The sequence below is a fragment of the Ammodytes marinus genome (assembly GCF_949987685.1).
Source record: "Ammodytes marinus genome assembly, chromosome: 10".
Taxonomy (NCBI): domain Eukaryota; kingdom Metazoa; phylum Chordata; class Actinopteri; order Uranoscopiformes; family Ammodytidae; genus Ammodytes; species Ammodytes marinus.
This window is the reverse complement of record NC_137214.1, coordinates 1,683,918-1,706,310: the sequence shown is the minus strand read 5'-3', so window position 1 is coordinate 1,706,310 and position 22,393 is coordinate 1,683,918. Positions and strand designations below refer to the sequence as shown.

The window sequence follows — 22,393 nt, the reverse complement described above, 5'->3', positions numbered from 1 at the left end:
GCCTGTCTCTCTGTCTGATACACACACACACACACACACACACACACACACACACACACACACACACACACACACACACACACACACACAAACAGACACCACGCAGGCATGCACTCACAAGCCTATGCATCCAACAACAACAGAACACATGCACACACACACCTGACAGGGAGAAAGCCATTATTTGCAGGGAACAGCCCGGGGAGGCTTTGACTCAACCACCTGCTCACAGTCAGTCAGTGGCACAACTAGAGCTCATTGCATCATACCAAACAGTGTTAGCTGGTTGCTGCAGTAGGAACGATGAACAGTGATAAAGGATTCTAGGTGGCCTGTAGCTAAGAGTGTGGACTGTACAAACTGCAGTTATTTTAGAGGAAGACCTACTCCCACTATAAGTCTCAGGGAGTTCAAAAAAGAAGAAAAAAGAGGTGAAACAAAAGCCACACGTGTCACAGTGTACTGTATATATCACTAGTAGCCAGTGCTATTAATTTATTCACAAATAATGAGATCTTCAATGCAATGAATCACACACCCTGACGGATGAATTCTGAATGCATCAGGAGAGCATGTAAAGTGTGTGTATCTGTGTTTTGCTGTGAAGAGGGTAGACTAATTAAAGAGGACCTTTGATACTTTTCGACTTTTTTGACCTATAAACGTTGTTATAATGATTTATAGTCATGTTTAACCATACTAGCGTATCAAATAATTACGTACATGCATTTAGACGTATTCCCTGCTTACCGTCTGGGGTGGCTATGCAGAGCACTAAACACTAGGGCAGCCGGTCGAGAATTCACTTGTTCAAATTTCCGGGTATCGTGTTGTCACGTTCTCGGATGTTTCCATGTATGGTAATGCTGCTCAGGCAAGTTCCGGCCATGCCCCCACCTTCCTGCTTTCAAATCTCCCCGCGCGCTGCTAGAAATGTTCCGGAAGGAAGGTAACCAATCACAACGGAGTGGGGTTTGCAGGAGGGGGGGGAGGGGCGGAGAAGCTCAAAGCAGTGTGTGGAGCAGACTGCTGTGCTTTCTAGGGTGAGAGGAAGAGTGTCCCGAAAATCTACATGTTTTTTTGTGATGTGATTTGTGTCAGGTTGCTCTATAGCAGTTTTAACAAGAAATTAAGGCCAGAAAAGTAGTATAATAGGAGATCTTTAACAAACACAAATTATGTATGTGTGGTTAAATGTCACTAACATGTGCTGCTCCTCAAATGTGTATACAAGTGTGTATTAGTATACTTGCCCTTTTTTCGTCACTGTCCTACTATTTGGCGAGTCAGCCACTGCCTGCTGACTCATACGTACATATCATTAATAGATATGATTATGAAGAGACAGACACAGTTAAAGGTGAAGTGAGCGATATATTTATGTTAATATACGTGTTAAATCGCTCTATATTCATACAGTGATCACTTATATAGTGTGCACGTTTCATACCTCCGATCTCTCAGTCACCCACTGTGCATGTAATCGGCAAATTACATATTTCGGGGATCCCGAAAGTGGTATCCAATCAGAAGAGAGAACGGTACAAACCGCCACCCATCTCACTGCCGGTGCACCAGCAGAGCGACAGATGGGTGAATGTTTATGCACCTACAATGGCGGAGCAGGTAAAAATCCTTCCCAATGTCTGTTTTGATGGTTTTTATCATGTTTTATCACACTTATGGATCTGAGATGATGCTAGATAACTCGCTGCTTGAAGACCGCAGTGCATTAATGTGGTGATGTAGGGACGACGGAGGGGACTGCTAACTGCACTCACTGACAGGAAGTTAGCTAAAAGAACCATTCCGTTTACAGAACCTTTAACCATAACTTATCATATAAGATTCTTCTTGAAACTCTTAATCTGCATGAAGGCCTTAACAAGAAAACCCCCTCTTTTGACAAGTTGACGGCAGAGCTTTGGGACAGTATTAGTAACACACAGTAAACTGTCCTCTCCTCTGCATAACATAGGAGAGGAGAAATCCATTTCAATGAAATGGGGAAGGGAGGCGTCAGCATTAGTAGTTAATCCACTGCAGTGAGAATGCTTTCTGTGCCGGCGGCCTCTAGGCTCAAGTCGTCCTAACAAGAAGGCTGGAACATGTACTGCACTATAGCACCAACAACAGACCCTGACATGGAATCCATACCAAACAAGCAAAGCATAACTTACCAGAAACGGGACAGCAACACACAGATTTAAATTTGAAGCATCATCATCTATCCATGTCATTGCACTACAGCTGCGTTACCATATTATGTCATAATGTGCATAAACATATTCATTTTTACACTGTGAGGTCTCTTCTTTTTTTCCCTTCAAGTTTGGGTCCTGTACCAGAGGCCTGGGAGACGGAGGGTTTAGCATCTTAGCTGTTCTTAGGACTGTGCTCTCCTGGACAGAGATCTCACATGTTGTTCCTTGAATGAGCTGGTGCCACTGTCCCAGTGTGGGGGACAAGGCTGTCGGACTGCGGGTACAAGTGCGACAGTCTTGGGGGGGCCCAAGGCCCCCGATCTTCGAGGGAAGAGGCTTTGGGATTATTAAAAAATTCACAAAGCGGACTGGGTTTTTTAAAACTTTAAAGCTTTTTGGTAATTCTGTGTCTCCAAATTATTCCATAAAATTGTACTAAATAGTTCACATAGGACATAGTTGATTTAGCCTTAGTTTTCTTCTAAAAGTGCACCAGATTGATTACTTTCAAAGGGTCAAATTTTTCTTCCGGAGGAGCATTCCCCCGAACCCCCCTAGAAGGTCCAGGGTCCCCAACACAGTCTCCCAAATTCCTTTGACAAACACTGTATGTGTGTATGGTTATTAAACGTCACCAGGGGGGTGTTTATGTACAAGTAACGATTTGGTCATTCATCAAATGAAATATTTTGGAGTTGTCTGGCCCAGAGAGCCATGTGTATTGTAATGCCTCGTTTCTACCAAGTAGAGCGGGTCGGGTCAGAGCGGCTCAGAGCGGGACAGCTCACTTTTAAGAATCTCGGTGGTGTTTCCGCCGTTTAACAGTTTAGGCTGGACTGCCATAGCCGCCGCCAGAATGTGGGTCAAACTATCGGGCTGTGGAACAACTGTGGTCAAGCCAGCGGTCTCTCGTTTTTGCTTGGTCAAACCAGCCGCTTCTTTATTTATTCCCCCCGTGTTGTTGTGAGCACAGAGACGGCCCGGTGCAACTGATAGAGACAGTGAGCGAACAGCGCTGGCTGAGGCAGCTACGTGACATCGTAGCAGTGGGACACAGTGTAGCCAACTGATTATTTTAATGACGAGGAAAAACACCACACAATAAACAGTGCCGCGCTCACATTTTCGCCAAAACACAATACTCTCTTCACTCTAGCCGAGGTGACTACACAAGGCGGAAATGATTATTTCGACCAATTGTGGTCAAGCCAGCGGTCTCTCGTTGTTGCTTGGTCAAACCAGCCGCTTCTTTATTTATTCCCCCCGTGTTGTTTTGAGCGTGTATTTACTACTATCTAGGCTATGGCGTAAACACACAGAGACGGCTCGGTGCAACTCATAGAGACAGTGAGCGAACAGTGCTGGCTGCGGCAGCTACGTGACTAGCAGTGGGACACAGTGTAACCAACTGATTAATTTATTGACGAGGAAAAACACCACACAATAAACAGTGCTTTGCTCACATTTTCGCCAAAACACAAGACTCTACACTCTTGCCGAGATACACATGGCGGAAATTATTCTTTTGACCAATCAAATGACGGCAGTGTGTAGCTTCGCATTTTCGGCACCCTTTCAGGCGGCTAGTACCCCTACGGAGGAGTACTGAGATTAGGAGCGGCTCAGAGCGGTTAGGTGCGCTTAAACCGTACCCTACTCAACTTTTGGCAAATGAAAAGCCAAACTACCCGGACCGAACCGCTCCGATCCGACCCGCTCTATTCGGTGGAAACGAGGCATAAGACAGCCTTTCAAGGGGCCCATCAGGACTTTTTTTATAGGGGCCCAGAATTTGGTGCTTACGCCCCTGGTGGGGGATACAGCCCTGAGTGCACTGTTGAAGCACAGCTGCACCTGATATCCTGTCTGGTACGGTCCCCCTCGGCCTCCATTGTTCTTGCGCCGTGATTAGTGCTTCTATGCTGTCTCTCAGACAAGCGTTTTCCAGCAACTGGTATAATTTCTCCATACCAGCCACCTCTCTATCTGTCAATGGTACATGCATTGCAGGGGCTGGTCCTTCCTTGATGGTTCCTTCTCATCATTGGGTTTCTGCTGCCTGAGATACTCACTGAGGCGGTCATCACTTAGGTCATTGTGGATAGTTGCTAAGACACTCATTAGTTATTGGCCCTCCAAGGACCCTCCATGCTTGATTTCAGTGGCCTTTATCTTTTCCTTTGGCCAGGTTATTCCATCTGTTCAACATACTCTGCCTGCCCTAGTCCACTTATGTCTTGTTCAAGAAGCCCATATTACATTACATTTTATTTAGCTGACGCTTTTATCCAAAGCAACTTCCGTTAAGTGCATTCAACAATGAAGGTACAAACTCAGAACAGGAATCACGTAAGTACTATAGTGTCAAATAAACCACAAGGTGCCACACGTAAGTGCTACATGGAGATGTAACAAGTGCAATTTTTTTTTGTAGTTTCGTAACACCTGGCGTAGACCTAGTTGACCCTAGTTGATATACAGTCATATTAAAAGGTTTGGGACCCCCTTCTAATTTTGGGGATTTTTGTTCATCATTAGCTGGGATTTCAAAGAAGCAAATTCCTTTACATATATGACATACCTTAGGGAAACAGAAGCAATTCAGCAGTGTCATTTTGTTTATTGGAATAATAGAAAATATGCAATAGGCATCATAACAAAATTTGACTGGTGCATAAATTTGGGCACCCCAAAAGAAAAATGACATCAGTACTTAGTTGAGCCTCCTTTTGCAAAAATAACAGCCTCTGACGCCTGCGGTAGCCTGTGATGAGTGTCTGGATCCTGGATGGAGGTATTTTGAACATTCTTACATACTAAAGCGATCCAGTTCAGTTAAATGTGATGGCTGCCGAGCATGGAAAGCCCGCTTCAAATCATCCCATAGATTTTCGATGATATTCAAGTCATTGGACTGCAACGGCCATATCAGAACATTGTACTCTTCCCTCTGCAGGAATTTGAACTGTGTTAAGGGTCATTGTCTTGTTGGAATATCCAACCCCTGCGCAACTTCAACTTTGTGACTGATGCTTGAACATTATCCTGAATAATCTGTTGAAACTGGGTTGAAATCATCCAACTATCGACTTTAACCAGAGCCCCAGTCCCTGAAGTGGCCACAGCATGACCAAATTTGACAGTAGGTAGCAGGTGTTTTTCTTGGAATGCAGTTTTCTTCTTTCGCCATGCAAAGCGCTTTTTATAATGACCAAATAACTTAATTTTTGTCTCATCAGTCCAGAGCATTTTCTTTCAATATGAATCTGGCTTGTCTAAATGAGCTTTAGCATACTCCAAGCAACTGTATCTGTGGCGTGGGCGCAGAAAGGGCTTCCTTCTCATCAACCATACAGATGTTTTGGTGAAAATTGCGCTGAATTGTTGCACGATGTACAGATACACAATCTGCAGCCAGATGTTCTTGCAGGTCTTTGGAGGTGATCAACCATTCTTGTTATGTGCAACCATTCTCACAATCCTCCACCTATGCGCTCCTGTTTTTTTCTTGGTCTGCCATGCCTGGGTTTAACTGCCACTGTGCCTGTGTCCTTCCATTCCCTGACAACGTTCCTTACAGTCGACATTGACAATTGAAACCTTTGGGAAAGCTTCTTGTAGCCTTCCCCTAAACCATGACAATGAACAATCTTTGTTTTTCAGATCTTTTGGGAACTGCTTTGATGATCCCATTCTGTCTCACTTCAGCAGAGAGTCAAAGAGAAGTGCAACTTGCATTTAGGCACCTAAAATACCTTTTCTCATGATTAAACAGACATTTCTATGAGGTTCAAGGCTTAACAACATAATCCAACTAACTTTGTGTTTAAAGTCATCAGTTTTACATGCTGTTACAGGCATTAAAATCAACAAAACCACAAGGGTTCCTAAATTTTTGCACAGCCAGTTTTTCACATTTTATTTTATTTCATACAACCAAATACTGCTTTTCAAAAAATCTTTGTTTGGAAGGCATCCCAGTACTTAGCTGTCCCTAGTAAATTAAAGACATACCACTTTTATATTTTTTTTGTGAAAGCAGAGTCAATTATAATGCCGGCTGAGAGGGGTTCACAAACTTTTTCATATGACTGTATATACTGTATATTAGGGCTGTTAAAATGAACGTGTTACATTTTTAAAACGCAATTAACACATTCGCAGAATGACCCACCCGATACATCCCACCAGCTCTGCACTTGTCGTCGCTCTAACACTATGGATCTGCACAGCGGCACGCAGCCGGCGGAACAAAGCAGCACGTTTTGTTTTGACCTGCTAGTGTCCACGTGTGTGTCGCGGGCGGCAGTTGCTGTCAGAAGTAACAGGAGGAGCAACATTGTCTGCTTGGTTCACACAAACACACACACACACACACACACACACACACACACACACACACACACACACACACACACCGTGGACTGCAATCAAGTTGTATGCAGGAATGCAAAGCTTGACCAGAAATTAATTAATTTAATGTCATTCACACATATAAAAACACCCAAATGTATCCATTGATTCAGAGGCCTGTTTCAGGTAGCAGGGTTTACAAACTCTGAGTTTAAACCTGCGCTCTGAGTTGCTCAACTCAGAGATGAGCAACTCTGGGTTTTGGGTTTCAGAACAGTGGATCAGTGTTGGGTCAATCAGCTCTGAGCGTGTTCACTCTGGGTTGATCGTGTGTGTAAAAGCCATCGTCAATCGATCGCTGATAACATGATTCACCATGGAAACAGAAGAAACAAATGCTTGATCCTCCCACTTCTCCACTTCTCAAAAAAAATAAAACTTCTCCGTTCCTCCCACTAGAGTTAGAAATATTAACGAATGAGTTTATGGTATGGAGAAGAATTAACGGGGATATTATCTCATAACTCTGATGTAATCACCTTGGCAATTCAGAAAAAAAACGGAGCAAACATTTTTTGTCAAGAGCATCATTGCTTCCGTATGAGAAGCAATAGTCTATTTTAAGAATTAAGTTACGCATATCAGCAGCAGGAAAAGTATTAAGCTGGTGCCGCACAGCATTGCTGACAGTGTTATTATATATATTATATTCACTGTATTATGTAGGCAAGCTATAATAAACAGACTGTCGCTTCTTTTAAATGGGGAGCGAAAGACATTAACGTCAGGCACATTAGGTGACGGTTTCCATTGTAGAGCCTGATTGATTTATTACCAGATCCCTTGATCTCAAGTGATCACAGTTTAAATTATTATATAATTTCTATATTCATATTAGGCTATTTAACAAGGCTCGTCTGTGACTTTGTGATCACACAAGTGAACAGTAACGATCGCGTGCAGCCGCAGAATTACATTTCAACCTGACAGAAATCTGTTCAGTGGCACAGACGTTAAAAAACTCCTATTAATAAAAAAAATAATTATATACATACAATACAAATAGGTTTATTAATCTGAATGTAAAGCATGTTCCTGATGTGTAAGGTGGCTGCCTATATTAACGACACGAGGGCTGGGAACAAGGCTGCTGATCAGATAAATGATCGATCAAACGTAAAATCATCAGTACATGATAAAAACATCCCGATGGAGATTTCTATGGAGTGATTTTGCTTTAAACTGTACAGGGTCGCGTTGTGACTGTGACACTCTTTTTTCAGTCGGAGCTGCAGCGTAAAGTGAAAACAAACTCAGAGTAGTTCAAATCACCTATCCAGCAGGTTAGACCCACGGCGTATGTTGCCGCAGTAACTGACTCTCGGTTGCGCTGAACCTGCTTCTTGAAACGGAAAACAGAGAGTTTCCACTAACTCAGAGCGAACAAACTCTGGGTTGCCTCAAAACCAGCTACCTGAAACAGGCCCCAGGCGTAGAACCCCAAATAAATGCCATTCTATATATTTGCTCAGAGGCATAGCAAAGGGACAACCAAATTGAATTATGGTGTGGTCAAACTAAAACATCATGTGGTTGGATGCTGTTTTAGTTTGATTTGATTAGATTTTTCAGTATTAACACTAACATTTGGATTTCCCATGGTTAAAAAAAGCAAATTTCATTTTTCATTTCATTTAACTTTTAAATGTATACGTATATCCACCTTATGTCATTCACCTTTCCGTTCCTACAACAATACACAGAAAATGAGAATTCTTTGTGCATATTTCGATTGGCGATTAATCGTGATTATTCATGATTAACCCATAGCTACCCTGTGTGTTTAATCTGAATCGAAAAATGTTAATCGTTTGACATCCTCAATATATATATATACACACGCACACACTCACACACAAGAAATTGAAAGCGTTATGAGTCCATCTCTGCCCCAGGGGAGGACCACGACACAAAAGTGCCCATACAAAGGGAGCGTCTCTCTTTCTCTCTGTTTCTCTCCCACCCCTTCCTCTCTCTCACCCCCACACTTTCTCTATTTAGCTCACACTTTAAAAAGGCTTCCTAAAGGTAGAAGCAAGAAGATGAACAAGAGCTAGCGAGTGTCATAGCAACAACATGCTCTGGCTCACTAGGACTATTTAGACAAGCAAGAACAACTTCAAATCAGAGTAGTATCATCTCTTCAAAAGATGCCGTTTGTTAAAAGTTCAATGTAAAGACGTGCCATGATGAAAGCAATGGGCTCATGAAGCCAACGTTGAGTAGAAAGCATCTCTCATGATAATGGACCAATTATTGTACTACAGATGTTGTGGTTCTATTTCATTCCTACTGACCGCCAGAGGCGGTGCTTTCAGCACTGGATGTTCCATCGCGCGCATGCGCAGGTCGAGATCTTATACCAAAATAGTCACCTGTGACACCTGGGTGACCCGAGAATATGTATATATTCCGGAAGTCACTCGAGGATCTGTTCCTTCTATCTTCTCGCGGACTAGCAGGTCACACACATTGTTGTGTGTATACCATTAGCTTGTCGCAAGTAGCTTTGTAACCTAAGGGTTGGTGCTTCGATTTGACTTCGTCCTCCAAAGGCTGCGACTTGCAATTCGTTCGATTTCGGCTGCGGCCGGTCAGGGGTGAGTAAAGTGTGAAGGCTACGCGTAGCCGGCGGCTATCGCGGAAGCTAATATCACCTTTCCACCTTGCTTTAATTGAGCTTGTCAGGCGGCGGCTGGTTTCACAGTCGCCGTGTTATTCTTTTGTTCGCACCGTTGCTTGTGTGTTTATCGCTAAGCCTGGTTGCTAATTGTATGCTCGAATGTATTGTTTTTCTAGCATTGTTGACTGTTGCTCGGGTGCTAAGTTTGCCTAGACCGGTTGCTTACTCTGATTTAATCGACAGCGAGCGGCCGCCACAGTATTTTGTAGCTTTGTCGCACTGTTGCTCGGCTGCTGAGTTCGCTTAGAGCGGTTGCATAGGCTACTTTATTTGCTCGTCAAGTGGGCGGCTTCGGGCAGAAGTCGCTTTCACTGTTGTATTTGAGCTGTGTCGCTCCAAAGTTGCCCGGACAAAGAAATGTTTTTTGACCACACACAACCCAAGTCACAGCTGGGTTTATGTTTTGTATCTTGTTTAAAGAAAGTGCAAAAAAACAAGACAAATGTTTTAAACTGCGAGTCATTCACCAGGTGTGTCAAGAAATATCAGGGGGCCAAAAGCATGGGCTTGGCCTCTATACTAATGTAAACCGTTTTCAGTCCTATGCAACCCGATAAGCTTTCACCCTGCGTGGTGGCTGCTGCTATCGATGTATGAATGTGTGTGTTTGAATGGGAAAAGTGTGTGTGAACAAAGGGGTATACTACGAAGTAAACTCAACAGAGCCAGGCTCTCTTTTCTTGATCTGGTTCAACATAACACATACCCTCGCTCAGAGCTGACCGGTACCACGAATGCAGTTATCAACCTCTTATGTTGAACGAGGGTTTCAGCTTCAGGCTCTGTGCACGCGTCATTTGACTCTGCTTCCACACAGAATGGACTGATCTTGTGCCGCTAACTTTACACAAACGGACTGATTGCGAACAGCTGGGTTCGAAAAAAAGTGCGTCGCTGACTTCACTCAAGAGGAAGAGTTTGTCAGTCTGAATGATCACAGAACAGCAGAAAAGAGAGAGCTGAAAAAACTCTTACTGCAAATAAGGAGAGAGTGGAATGCTGTCAGAAAATTACTGAACTAATTCATTTATTTTACCGATCGTTCTCGCAGTGCGTAACGTGATATTGGAAAGCAATTAAAAGTTGAACTCAGCGGATTTAAACACTACACTGTTTAACTGATTTGCACTATGACTGTAAATAGGCTACTTTGCTATATTTATAGCACTAGGCCTATAGTCCCACACTTAAGAATGTCATTTAAGTCTGACACTGTCCCCAAATGAAAAGCCTATGTGGAAAATCACTTTGGTTTTGGGCCACATCAAAATTAAGACACTTTTGATTTAGGCTAATAGCCCTTTATTTGCATGTTACAAATACCAATAAATTAAATAACATAAATACAAAACCTGTAGTCTGTATTTTTCGGACAAATATGAATCTACTGTGAGAAGCTTAACCTGCAAGTCTGCAGCGATGTCCTTATGTTACAGCTGTCACCTCGACCGAAACAATTTATTCATAATTTCATCGCCCTCATCTTCCCCTGATGTTCCAGTGATATCTGGATGTGATGTAGGCTACTGTAGGCTTACCCATAAAGAGAAACTGAAGGATTGTAGGCTATAGCGCCTTTCATATGGTAAACGTCATGCGCTACTGATGAAAAGAAAGAAGCCTACAGTGAAATAATGTTGCAAACTGAAATTTTATGGAACGCTTTATTAAGAGCCAGTGTGTGTAGATCACAGGATAAAATAATTTGAGGGGAGAGCATAGAGTAACGCTGCTTAGAGTAGGTCTAGGCTATTTTACATTTACTACATCAATAACTGAAAGCATGTGGCAAAAAGCTGCAGTGCGATGTTACAGTTCACTCTGCTGTAAACCTTATGTCACGGCTTCGTTTCGTTCATTAACTTACTGATCAATAGCCTACGTTTACTGATTTAACTAGTTTACTCAGTGAGAATGTATTGCTCAGACAATATTGTCAGGTCCGTGGGATTTCCAAAGGTGTAGTTTCCTTAAAGGGCAGTGCTCTAAGAGCCGAATTTAAGCTCAAACTCGAAATAAAAACTGGTCTGAGCAGGCTAGCCGTGCAGCCTCTGTTACCACGGTGATCTAGCCAGGTAAAAAGAGAGTCACCTTTTGTGATACTGAAAACTCTGGCTTTAGACTCAACAGACCTCGCTCTGCCCTTAATCTCGCTTCATAGTACACCCCTCAGGTCTCTCTTGAAAATGAGACCCCGTGTCTCAATGAGATAACCTTTATAAAGAAAGGTTAACAAAAGGGGTTGAATAAAATAAAAGTGCTTCTCTGTAGGTACAGATACTGGACACAGCCCCATAAATGTTTCAGAGAAACTCTGCATCTCCCTCCACTAGAAAACCCCTGAGGCCAATCACACATCAAAGCATTGATTATGCAATGCCTGCTTTCCCCTCCTGAGCAGAACCAACTCTGGAGCTCATTTTAAAACACTGACTAAGGGTGTATAGGTATGACTAAGGTATGAGACTGACTAAGGTATGAGACTGTAGAGACAGCTTTGCAGGTTGACCGGGGCATATTCCTCACAAGGATCACCGAAGAAAACGCCAGTAGTGACCAGGAAAATGTCACTACTACTACTTGTTTTTAGCCGTTGCTAGGGACGCCAAAATAGCAAGTGAGCTACACGGCTCCTCCACAACAAAACCGGAACAACCAAAGACAGTCCACAAGCCTGCTTTTCGATGTTGGTGTAGCCCGCAGGGAACCAAGAAGAGACCAAAGGTCCACAAAAAATCACTTTTAAAATAAAATTGTCCAAAATTGGCCCAAAAATAGCTTGGAGAAGCGGCGAACAGACAGCGCCAGCGTCCTCTCTAGCTGATGTTTACATTCGAATCAAATACTTATTGCACTCAATGAAATGCAAAATAATTTCTATCTTTTTTTTATGTGATTTTCTTTTTGATATTCTGTCTATCACTGTTAAAATAAACCTAGCATTACAATTATAGACCGCTCATTTCATTGTAAGTGGGCAAACTAACAAAATCAGTGAGGGATCAAATACTTATTTCCTCCACTGTATATTATAACCATATGAAACAACAATAAATGTATGTTTTTCTTCTTTATTTATAGGCTAGATGTAGGCCTATTTATTTAATATTTTTAACCCCATATTATATCAAACTGTAAATCAGGCAGTAGTCCACCCCCCTCCCTCTCTCTACAACGTATATGACTCGCAGTCTAGCCTACAGATTTTAATGACGCACGGTTGTTATTTGCTGATGGCACAAAATAAACACGATCGCAGTATATCTCCATGATTGTTAACAATTTCGCAGTTTTTTCACTTTGTGCTTCCTGCTTCTTTCCACCCCATAATATCTGTCCAATGAATGAATGACACACTTTCGGCACACCTGTGGTTTTACTTCGTAATGCTGGTTCACTTGCAAAAGGGTTTTGTTTTGTTTGGTGTGGTCCACTTTCATATTGCCCCTTTTGCATGTGAACCAGCATTACGAAGCAAAGCCACACGTGATCTGAGGTCATTCACTCATTAAATATATGCGAAATATATCATTGATATAATATGGGGTTACAAATAATAAAAAGGCCTACATCTAGCCTATAAATAAAGAAGAAAAACATGAAATTATTGTTGTTTCATATGGTTATAATATGTAGCCCCAGTGTTTCCCCCAGCGCTTTATAGTTAAGGCGGCCGCCTTAGCAAAACCAGCCCCCCGCCTTGACTACTGACCGACCAAAAAAAAAAAATAATTAAATCTTTATTTTTTTTATTTTTAGTGCTGCACAATTAATGTACTAGCAAGCGCGATGTGTGATTTTTCATGGTCAGAAATGCGCGAAAGGCCGTGATTTGCGGTAAATAAATGTGCACATATGTCTCCAAGCGTTTCTCTCTGCTCAGACTATCAGCTGCTCTGTGTCGGGGGCTCTGCGCGCGCGACCGTCCCGCGCTGCGCGCGACTACGGCATGTACGCGGGAAACGAGCAGCAGCAAACCGACATTTAACCGGTGGCGATAATAAACGCAATGCGGTTCTATGGGGATATTTAGCTGAACAGAAAGAAGTGCTCTGCAAAGCTAGACTAGTTTAAAACTCCACATCACCGTGGCAACACAACTTATCGGCTCATACAGCGCAGAGAAAAGTCTGATACATGCATGAGAGTGATGGCCCAGGCACCTTTCAGTAAGTTTACAGAAGTGCACACTGTAACTGTCTTTGAAATGCATTTAGTAATTTTAAGGGGAAAACACATTGTATTATTTCAATAATTTAATTATTTTTCAAACAGCATGCTAGTGTAGCCATACAAGATTTATTTTTCTGAATTTTAAATGCTGCTTTATTTTTATGTTTTAAATTTGGAAATACATGTTCCAAAACAACCTCTGTATTTAAAAATAAATCAAGCAAGTAGGCTAATAATAACCATATATGAATTAATCGCATCACAGTATGCCTATTGTCCACAATAATCTCACAACAGCCCCCCATCCAAAAAGGAACTTTAAAAAGCACTTTGATACACATGTTAAGTGTATGGTCCATTATTTTTATTTAGTGTGTCTGCATGGTATTGCACCAAAACAGTAGAACTTTTCTTTAATTGTATTTTGTACCGTCTGCATGTTTGCACAAAATGTGCACATAGCAAACAAAATTGCACAACTGTAAGGTCAGTGTCATTCAAATAAACAGAACTATTTCTTTAGGGCGCATTGGCATCTTTGAGCAAAATACCCCCAAAATTTTCGCCGCGGCGCTATGCGCCGCGCCTCCTGTACGGCTAGACAGTGACCACCTTGACTAAGACATTTCCTGGGGGAAACACTGAGCCCTATGACAATGCCACGTTAAGTGGCTTGTAGCCTATGATGTGAAACGTCATTGTTACTTTTTGCTGCTGGACGTGCGGCTCGCGAGAAGAATAGGCTCAAGTTGACACTCAGCTGATTAAGCTGTGTATCAGCTGGGTGTCAGTTCGGCGCAGTTCAGCTCCAAACTCACACCGGGATAGTATTGACGGTCCCGTACATGGGAAGCAAAATAAAAACACACACTTCTTGCACAGCGTGAACCTGTTGGCACTGTGCGGGAGACGCTCCCATCTCCTTCATCTGATCCCTTAACACATTCAGCATTTTTACGCGTCCTCTCGATCAAATGTAATATATTGTTCTGGGCTCCCGGTCAAACCATAACTTTTCGTCCTAACAATGGTGACAACAACACTTTCCCATTATGTGAAGCTGACGGCAATTTATTAAAAAACACACACCACAAACGAACTGCAGCAGAGTGCGTTTGGAAGCGCACCGAGGCCACCTCTTCAGCTGGGTCTCGGAGCGCTTGTTTGGTCCGCCCCGAGTGCGATTGCTGTATTCACACCTGCCTGAAAGATGTGCACCGAAGGCGGAAGTGCACCTGAGTTTGTTTCAACCGAACTAAACACGGCATGTGTGAGTACACCCTAGGGGCCTTTCACACCTACCTTTTTTGGTTCTGACTTTCAGACTTTCCATTTAATCCAAACTTAAATTACAGATGTGAAACCTCCAGCGGATCACGGTCTGGACTAAACAGGTGGACCTTGGTCTGACCTAAAGAGGTGGTCTCGGTCCGGATTATACTGAACCATGGATCTGTCAGTGTCCAGTGCGCGGGCAGGTTTTGGATGGTTAAAATTTTCGAACCAATTACAGGAAGTCCGGCTAGAAATGAGCCGCTGTCGGGCGAGCTGTAGGAGCGGGTGCCGGGGTTTGCTGACGGGAGACGGGCGATTTTAATTACATTTTTTCTATAGGCCTAAAACTGTAGTCAAAGCAAGAGGTGTGCATTGCATGTGAACGTATGGGATTCAAGAACCGTCAGAATTGTTGGGTGGCCAATTAAGGATAAGTAATGGCCCGATGACATTTATCCACTAGCCCACCTTCTTCACGGATCACTCCCTTCATTATCTGATGAAACATTGACCGGTCATCTCCATATTACCACTATCAGTCCTGCTCCCTTATACATCCTTTAATCTCATCTACTGTATGCTCATGCCACGGGTGAAATGTGTATGCATAGGGACTTTATATCATATATACAGCATATTACTTACCTTAGTTTTCACAAATATGTAGATACAGCTTTTTATAAATCACATTAAAAGGCCTTGAAAGCCTGACAGACATTAGTCAAACTAAATCTGTGTGTGTGTGTGTGTGTGTGTGTGTGTGTGTGTGTGTGTGTGTGTGTGTGTGTGTGTGTGTGTGTGTGTGTGTGTGTGTGTGTGTGTGTGTGCGTGTGTTTGTTCAACTCACAATGTTGACCTGCAGTGGTTCTGACCCAGGTCTGAGCAGCCTCCTCCTCCTGCAGCTGGCAGAGGCCTCAGATCGCAGACGCACCGACGATGACGACTGACCCATATCTGACACACACACACACACACGTAGACACATGATCCATTTAACACCCACACACACCAATCAACATTCTGCATATTAATGTATATAAAAGATATGCCATGGTACCTGACCGAGGCAGGAGCAGTGCCAGGGCAGTGAGGGTGCTGTGGGGTAGCGGCAGGGAGCGGCACCGCTGGAGAGATGCCCTGAGTGGAGGCTCTAGCGGCGACACCCCGGGGGGGCGTGACAAGGCCTAGAGGGGACTAAGTAGTTAGGCCATCTCCATACTCCATAGTAACTTTGATGCACACACTCAAACACACAAGGCTGACAGCACACGTTAAAACATTTTTTAAAATATCTTACGTTACTGCCTTGTCCTCTTTTTTGCAGTGAATTAAAGTATTTCACATTCAGCAAGTCTATTCTGGTGCATTGGTCGGCATGAATGCCCCGCAGCTAACCATGAGAGACTATACATAATGCCAAGCAGGCGTTCTCTCAGGTTAAAATGAAGTGACTTTGAGTTAGGGCAATTAGAGGGAGAGCTTATGGGAGCAATGAGGCAGAACATTGGCTACAGAGAGCGAGGGAGAGAAAGAAAGAAAGAAAGAAAGAAAGAAAGAAAGAAAGAAAGAAAGAAAGAAAGAAAGAAAGAAAGAAAGAAAGAAAGAAAGAAAGAAAGAAAGAAAGAAAGAAAGAAAGAATGAGGCGGGAGGTGAGGGGAGGTGTGGCAATCAGAAATACAGGCCTCTTTATATGGGTTAGAGCGTGCAAGCTAACAGTGAGTGCTGTATAAATTCTGTACTGTCAAAGTCAGTACTGTCAGTCAGATTCATTATGGGCTTGGGCTAAATTTATCTGTGAGTTGGTAGATTTTTTCAACATCAGAATTTATGTCTACTACATACACAAATATATATGCCTTTTTAATGTCAATGTTTCTCAGTGTAATAATGCATCAGTGGCTGTGTTTGTCATTTGACATCTTACTGTGTGGTGCAGCTCCGTGGACTGAGTCTCTCTAGTAACGCTGGTCTCAATGACAGAGCACGGCCTGGAGCAAGCAGCCATCCGTCTCTGCCCTGGAGAGTGTTGCATGCTGGGAGCAGGCCTGCGTCTCCATCCACACAGCGAGCCCGACTCACTATAGTGTGTGTAGAGGTGTGGCTCTGGGCTCGGCCTCCACAGCTCCAGTACAGCGGAGGCGGGACGGGCTTTCTTGGCCCTGAGAGGTACACTGCTCTTCTCTGTGCTAGAGTGGGCCATGGCTGGACACGGCTGTCTCACGCTGCTGCCTGTCTGGCTGGCAATCTGCTCGCACAGCTGGGATTGGCACATACACTCAGCAGTTTGGCGCAGATAAAGGTGCAACAATGCACTTCTTGTGTAGGGAATTGGTTGGAATGTCTCTATAGTATACACATAATAAACCTATAACACAATACACTAGATAGGCAAATTGAATATCAGTGATTCTTGAGAAGTGGGACAAAAGGCTGTCTTCTAATATTAACTGCTGTTATGGTTAAAAGTAAACATATTTGAAATTGTAGATGTTATTAGGGATTAAGAATAAAATGTCTGGAGCACAATTATCCCCTTAAATGTAATTTTATCATTATTATGTCAAATATATGACACTTGTTATCTTCTCACGACGTCCAAAACAGTGTGTCCACAGAGAAGGGAACAATCTTTCATATGCAATAAAACCTATTAAAAATGTACTCTATGATTAAAAATTGCTTTTTTCTCATCAAAAGCAACACTAAATAATCTCTCATATCAATAAAAACTGTTTTTCTTCAACACATTCATGTTTTATATGGTTTCTGAGTGGTGGGACACTTTTTGTCACCACTGTCAGACAATCCATTAAAATGTAAGAAAATCAGGCAAAATAAGGGGCAGCTGTCACTATGAAGGACCTCGTGTCAAATTCTACCTCTGCAGAGTACATTAGAGTCAGACAGGCTCTGATTAGTGTTGTAGTTTTAGAATAGTTTACGTTCCAAATCTTGAAAGTCCATGATACGTCAACACCGACTTACAATTTCTAAAGAAGTTATTTGAAATGTTTCGATCCTTTTATTTTCCTGAAGTAGTTTAGCACCTATCATCAACAGAAAAAACAAATCGCTACTAGAAAAACTCAATTTGTTCTGTTTAAGAAACGTTAAAGGGGCACTGTGTAATATGACATCATCAAGAAAGTTCTACAAAGTTCTAGAATGCAACGCTCCCTGGGTAACCCCAACCCTTTAGAATAATAACAGAAGCTACAGTGGCCTTCAAGGACAAGAACAATTCTACATTTTAAACAATGCACCTGATGACATTCCAAAAACATGGATTCCTCCATAAGACTTGCCCTCTCAATGTACAAAATGTAATATTAATATTTGTAATTCTCCGCTCAGGAGGATAATTCAGATTATTGGCAGAGGTGATTTTACACCAATGAGGACATATTTATGAATGAGGATATTGATTTTAGCAAATAAATTACGTAAAATGTTACACAGTGTCCCTTTAAATATGTAAAAAAAATATATATTTTCATATAGCTACATTTTGAAAATATTTTGTGTGGCCTCTGTCAGTCTTGGTGAATATTTGGGATAACTAGACATCTCATGGGTCTAGCATAAAATGAGGGAAAATTAATTTGTGTTTTTGCTATGTTGATAAGGAATGGCAAGGTAAAAATTCCATTTTGATCAAAAGGACAAAAGCTGGGAGGTTGTGTCAAAGCTTAGCTCAGTAGCTTAGAATACAGTATGTTGGCTACATACATGTAGTTTAATTTGCCTAAATTGCACCATGTTTTGTCCCACTTCTGAAGAATCACTGATATGTGAAAAGTTGGTGATCAAGGCTTTTCCAGGAGTCCATCCATTTCTCCCCAATTATAGTAGGACTAACCCCATTCCCAAAACAAATATTCCCACAGTCCTTACCCTTGCATAATATACCCCTATGAATGTGTGCTGACTTTTGAGATGTCACATCTGATTTTGTCATTAGGAGTTGTGCTTAACGTGTCTTGACTGGTTGGTGTGACTAGAAGGGAGATGACTAATGCTTGTACTAGAGTGAGGAGGGAGGGGTGCAGGCGTCACACAGCTCTAGGGCTATGGCCGTCTCACTCAGACAGCTTTATTGGAGAGTTTCCCTGCATTCTACACAGGGTTGGCTCAGCAGGAAATGGGCAAACTCCACTAATATGTTGCGACCATGGTAATCACTGACTGTTTCCTCGTCTTTCCAACAGATGGGGCAAAAGGACCAGTGTACAGTAGAGTGGCTACCTGAATCATGTCCTCACACTCTTGAATGTTTTTGTTTCCCTCTGACAGTTAATGGACCACACCTAGCACTTATATCATGAGAACATGAGTAACAGCTCAGCCACCATTTACATTCAAGTTTGTTGTTAAAGATTTTAAGAAGCAACAGAATGAATGAAATGCTGTATACTGTAACATAAATGATGATTTTGACCGTTTATAAAGTAATGATATGATGCATGCCTTTGGCTGTGTTAATGATGTGGAAAAACTCTGCAATGGAATGTGGTTATGGCATAGATGTGAGACACATACTACACAAAAATGATATTGTGGTAGTTTAGCAACACAATTCATGGCTTCATAAACAAATGTATTTATTATAATTCAGTGACTGGTAATGAAGACAGCTCATTTTGTATTTTAAATCACATACCTTAAATATTTCCTCTGTAGAATCTGATGCTGGTACACTATAGGTCGAGCTCTCTTTATCACAGTGTTGTGATTGGACATTGACAGCCTGTATCTGGTGGGAGTCTGGTGGAGCATCCCTGGAATCCTGCTCATTTCCCGTTGTTCCCTCTACCTTTCCCTCTTGACACAAACAGATAAATGGATCTATTTCAACCTCTGTTTGGTTTTTAGTCTCTGTGTTTGAACCTGACTGGGGAATTTGATTCTCCACTGTGGACCTGTGATTTGTCTCTCTGTCTATGTGTTTGTCTGTGTCCTCGTAACTCTGAAGGTCATTGAAAGCTGCAGAGCCTGAGCATGCCCTGAAGGCCTTCAGGACCACCATAGGGGATGCTACTTTGGTCACAGGGGCTGGAGCCTGGCTGTCAAAGCTACTGGAGTGGGAGGATTTAGCAGTTCCAGGTGATGATGGAGTTGGCTGGGGTTTTGGATTTCCTTCAGTGTGAAGTGTTAGGGACACACTGTGTACGTTGAGCCCTGCATGCTGTGGAGCCCGAGGGGAGCTCAGCTCAGAGCCCTCTCCCTCTGGAGGAGAGAAAGAGTGGGATGTTGTTCTCCACTTCCTGGCTGTCTCTGCTACACTGTTGAAGAACTTGAACAGACCACCGAAGTGCCCCTTGGTGTCGGAGTGTTTCGGGGGTGGTGCTTGAAAGTCTCTGACACTTTCAAAGTCTACCGAGCCGTAGTCTGAGTCCATGGTCTTATCCAATGAGTGAAGCTCAGAGTCAAAGCTCCTCTCTGAGTAGACAGGGTTGGCCTTCCCCAGAAGGGAAATCCTCCTCAAGTAACTCCACACGTCTTTGTTCCTCCTTCCTCTAGCCTGGTGGCTGCCTTTGATGCCAGGCTCGTCACAGTCTGCAGTTGTTTTGTTACAGTTTGTTGAATTATTGTGGTTTCTCTTGGTATAGCAAACCTTTTCTGCCGGTTTACATCCATTCTGAGTCACAGCCTCTGTCGGTGCAGTGGGATGGTGGCCGTCTATAGGAGCTGTGAGGTCAATGTCTTCCAAGGAGCACTCAAATTCTGCTGTGTAGCCAGCATAGGAGTGCCTCTTGCTGCGCTGTCGCAGTGTGCCCCTGCTGGCCTGCTGTGGAGTGCCAATGTCGCGGCAGAAAGACTCCTCATCCACAAAGGAGCTGCTGAACTTGGCAGTAGACAATTTCCCTGTCTTCCCCCGAAACACAGAGGGGGATTTGAGCTTCTTGAAGGAGCGAACTTTGTCAGCAAAGGAGAGTTTAGGGAAGGAAGCCTCCCCGGGCAGGATCATGGAATGGGGTCTGCGATCAAGCTCAGAGACAGCCCTCTTTCGGTTTAGGATCTTCCAGATGCCCCCTGTGGCCCTGGGCCTGCGGGAGACTGGGGTCTGAGGACAGGCAGCCTGGTTCTCCTCTGGCCCAGCCTCCTCAATACAAACACTGCTCCTTTCATTCTCTACATCCAGAGAAACATTAAAGACTTGGTTGACAAACCCATTAGGGTTGTTGCTGTCAGGGGCAGGCTTGTCTGTCTGTTCCATCCTCTCTCATTCTACAGTGTCAGCTTTTAGTTCCAATGGACATCATGTCTCGGACCCTCTCCTGGAGAAACAAAAAACACACTTTTAATTCAGGAGTCTGAGATAAAACTTGACTTATCTTGTTATTATATCATGCTTATTCTGTCTTAACCTGCTCAGAATACCTGCACATTATATTACATGAGATATTTTCAGCTGTGGTCAATTGTTCCAACTACTGAAACACTAAAACAAAGTGGCTTTCGTACCATGAGTCAACAGACTCAAACACCCTGCCCAGCCCCACCCTGCTTATTTGGTCCACTTTATCCAAAGTCATTATTTGAGAAACAGTCCCCTCTGTCCATTATTTCAACCAGGAGGCTGTGTTGTCATGGTAACACTGACTATAGAGATGTCTGGTTACTTCAGGTCTGCTGCAGCTGTGACATCACCATCACAGCTCCGATAAGCTCCTTCAGAGGAAGAAGATGCTCTAAATGCTACTACTACGTTGATTAGCCTCATCTCATAACCCCTTCAATGTCTGAAAGCCCCCCGCATGCATCTCTGTTGTTACATGACCTCCTCGCGAGAGATGGGCTTCCATTAAGCTGGCCTTTTTGCAGGATGTCACTATTTCATTTCAAAGCTTTTTTTTTTTTTTTTTTACTGATAGGCCGTTTAGTCGAACATCGAAAGAAAGCAGGCTACTCAGTCATTTCAAGAATGCCAGTTTACAGGCATTGTCTCCATTACACTAATAGGCCTATAGGCTATTCTAATAAAATCGCTCTTGCGTTAGGCTACTTGTGTTGTAATATCCAGTTATTCTGATGCCATTAATAGCCTATGATTATTATTATTATTTATTTTTTGAGAAAGCCTGCTTGCCAGTTAGGCTATAGCCTACATCCATAAACTACTAAATCACACTCGCGAATACATTTTTGGGCTTCCATAATTTACACTGGATATAGGGAAAGCCTAACCAGCAAGTGACTGTTACAGGGTAATTTCACGCTGCGCATCTAAAATAGGTTCTGGATAGGCCTACTTTCTTTTTCTTAAAGAAACAAAAAAACATGATATTCCTTCAGTATAAATTGTCATTAACGTCATAGCCATTAGGGCTACTTGGAATTTATTTGTAGCCTAATTCAGTTTAGCGTTTGTTAGCGCTTCCTCTAGCTCTTAACCGACTGTAGTCTATATCACAGCCAATAACTTCAGTTAAAGTTAAACCCGCGAAACTCTTATCTCATCTGACAACAACAACGTTTGTGGTAAAAGCTTGACTTACCCCGCATAAGACTTCCTCCCCTTTTAAGAGGACATTTAAAGCCAATGGAAACAGCGCCTTAAACAGTGGTCAGATTGATCCAGTGGACTTTACGGGCTCAGCTTATACCCATGAGTGAGGCTCGCGTTATGGGGCGGACAGCTCTC

General features: G+C 42.9%; 1 protein-coding gene across 3 annotated transcripts in view; it reads right to left on the bottom strand.

Annotated features, from left to right (window-relative positions):
* LOC307256469 (uncharacterized protein) overlaps positions 1–22,387 on the bottom strand; it is an 87,489-nt gene extending 65,102 nt beyond the window's left edge. For 2 of the 3 annotated variants that reach the window (XM_080035428.1, XM_080035429.1), the window contains exons 1-5: positions 22,248–22,387; positions 19,409–21,026; positions 16,673–17,005; positions 15,806–15,932; positions 15,596–15,702 (exon numbers count right to left, since the gene is read on the bottom strand). In XM_080035428.1, the coding sequence (XP_079891554.1) occupies positions 15,596–15,702; positions 15,806–15,932; positions 16,673–17,005; positions 19,409–20,965 (2,124 nt within the window). In that variant the 5' untranslated portion in view covers positions 20,966–21,026; positions 22,248–22,387. The remainder of the gene's footprint in view (positions 1–15,595; positions 15,703–15,805; positions 15,933–16,672; positions 17,006–19,408; positions 21,027–22,247) is intronic. The other variant, XM_080035430.1, reaches the window with a different exon arrangement.
* Between the last annotated feature and the right edge of the window lie 6 nt (positions 22,388–22,393).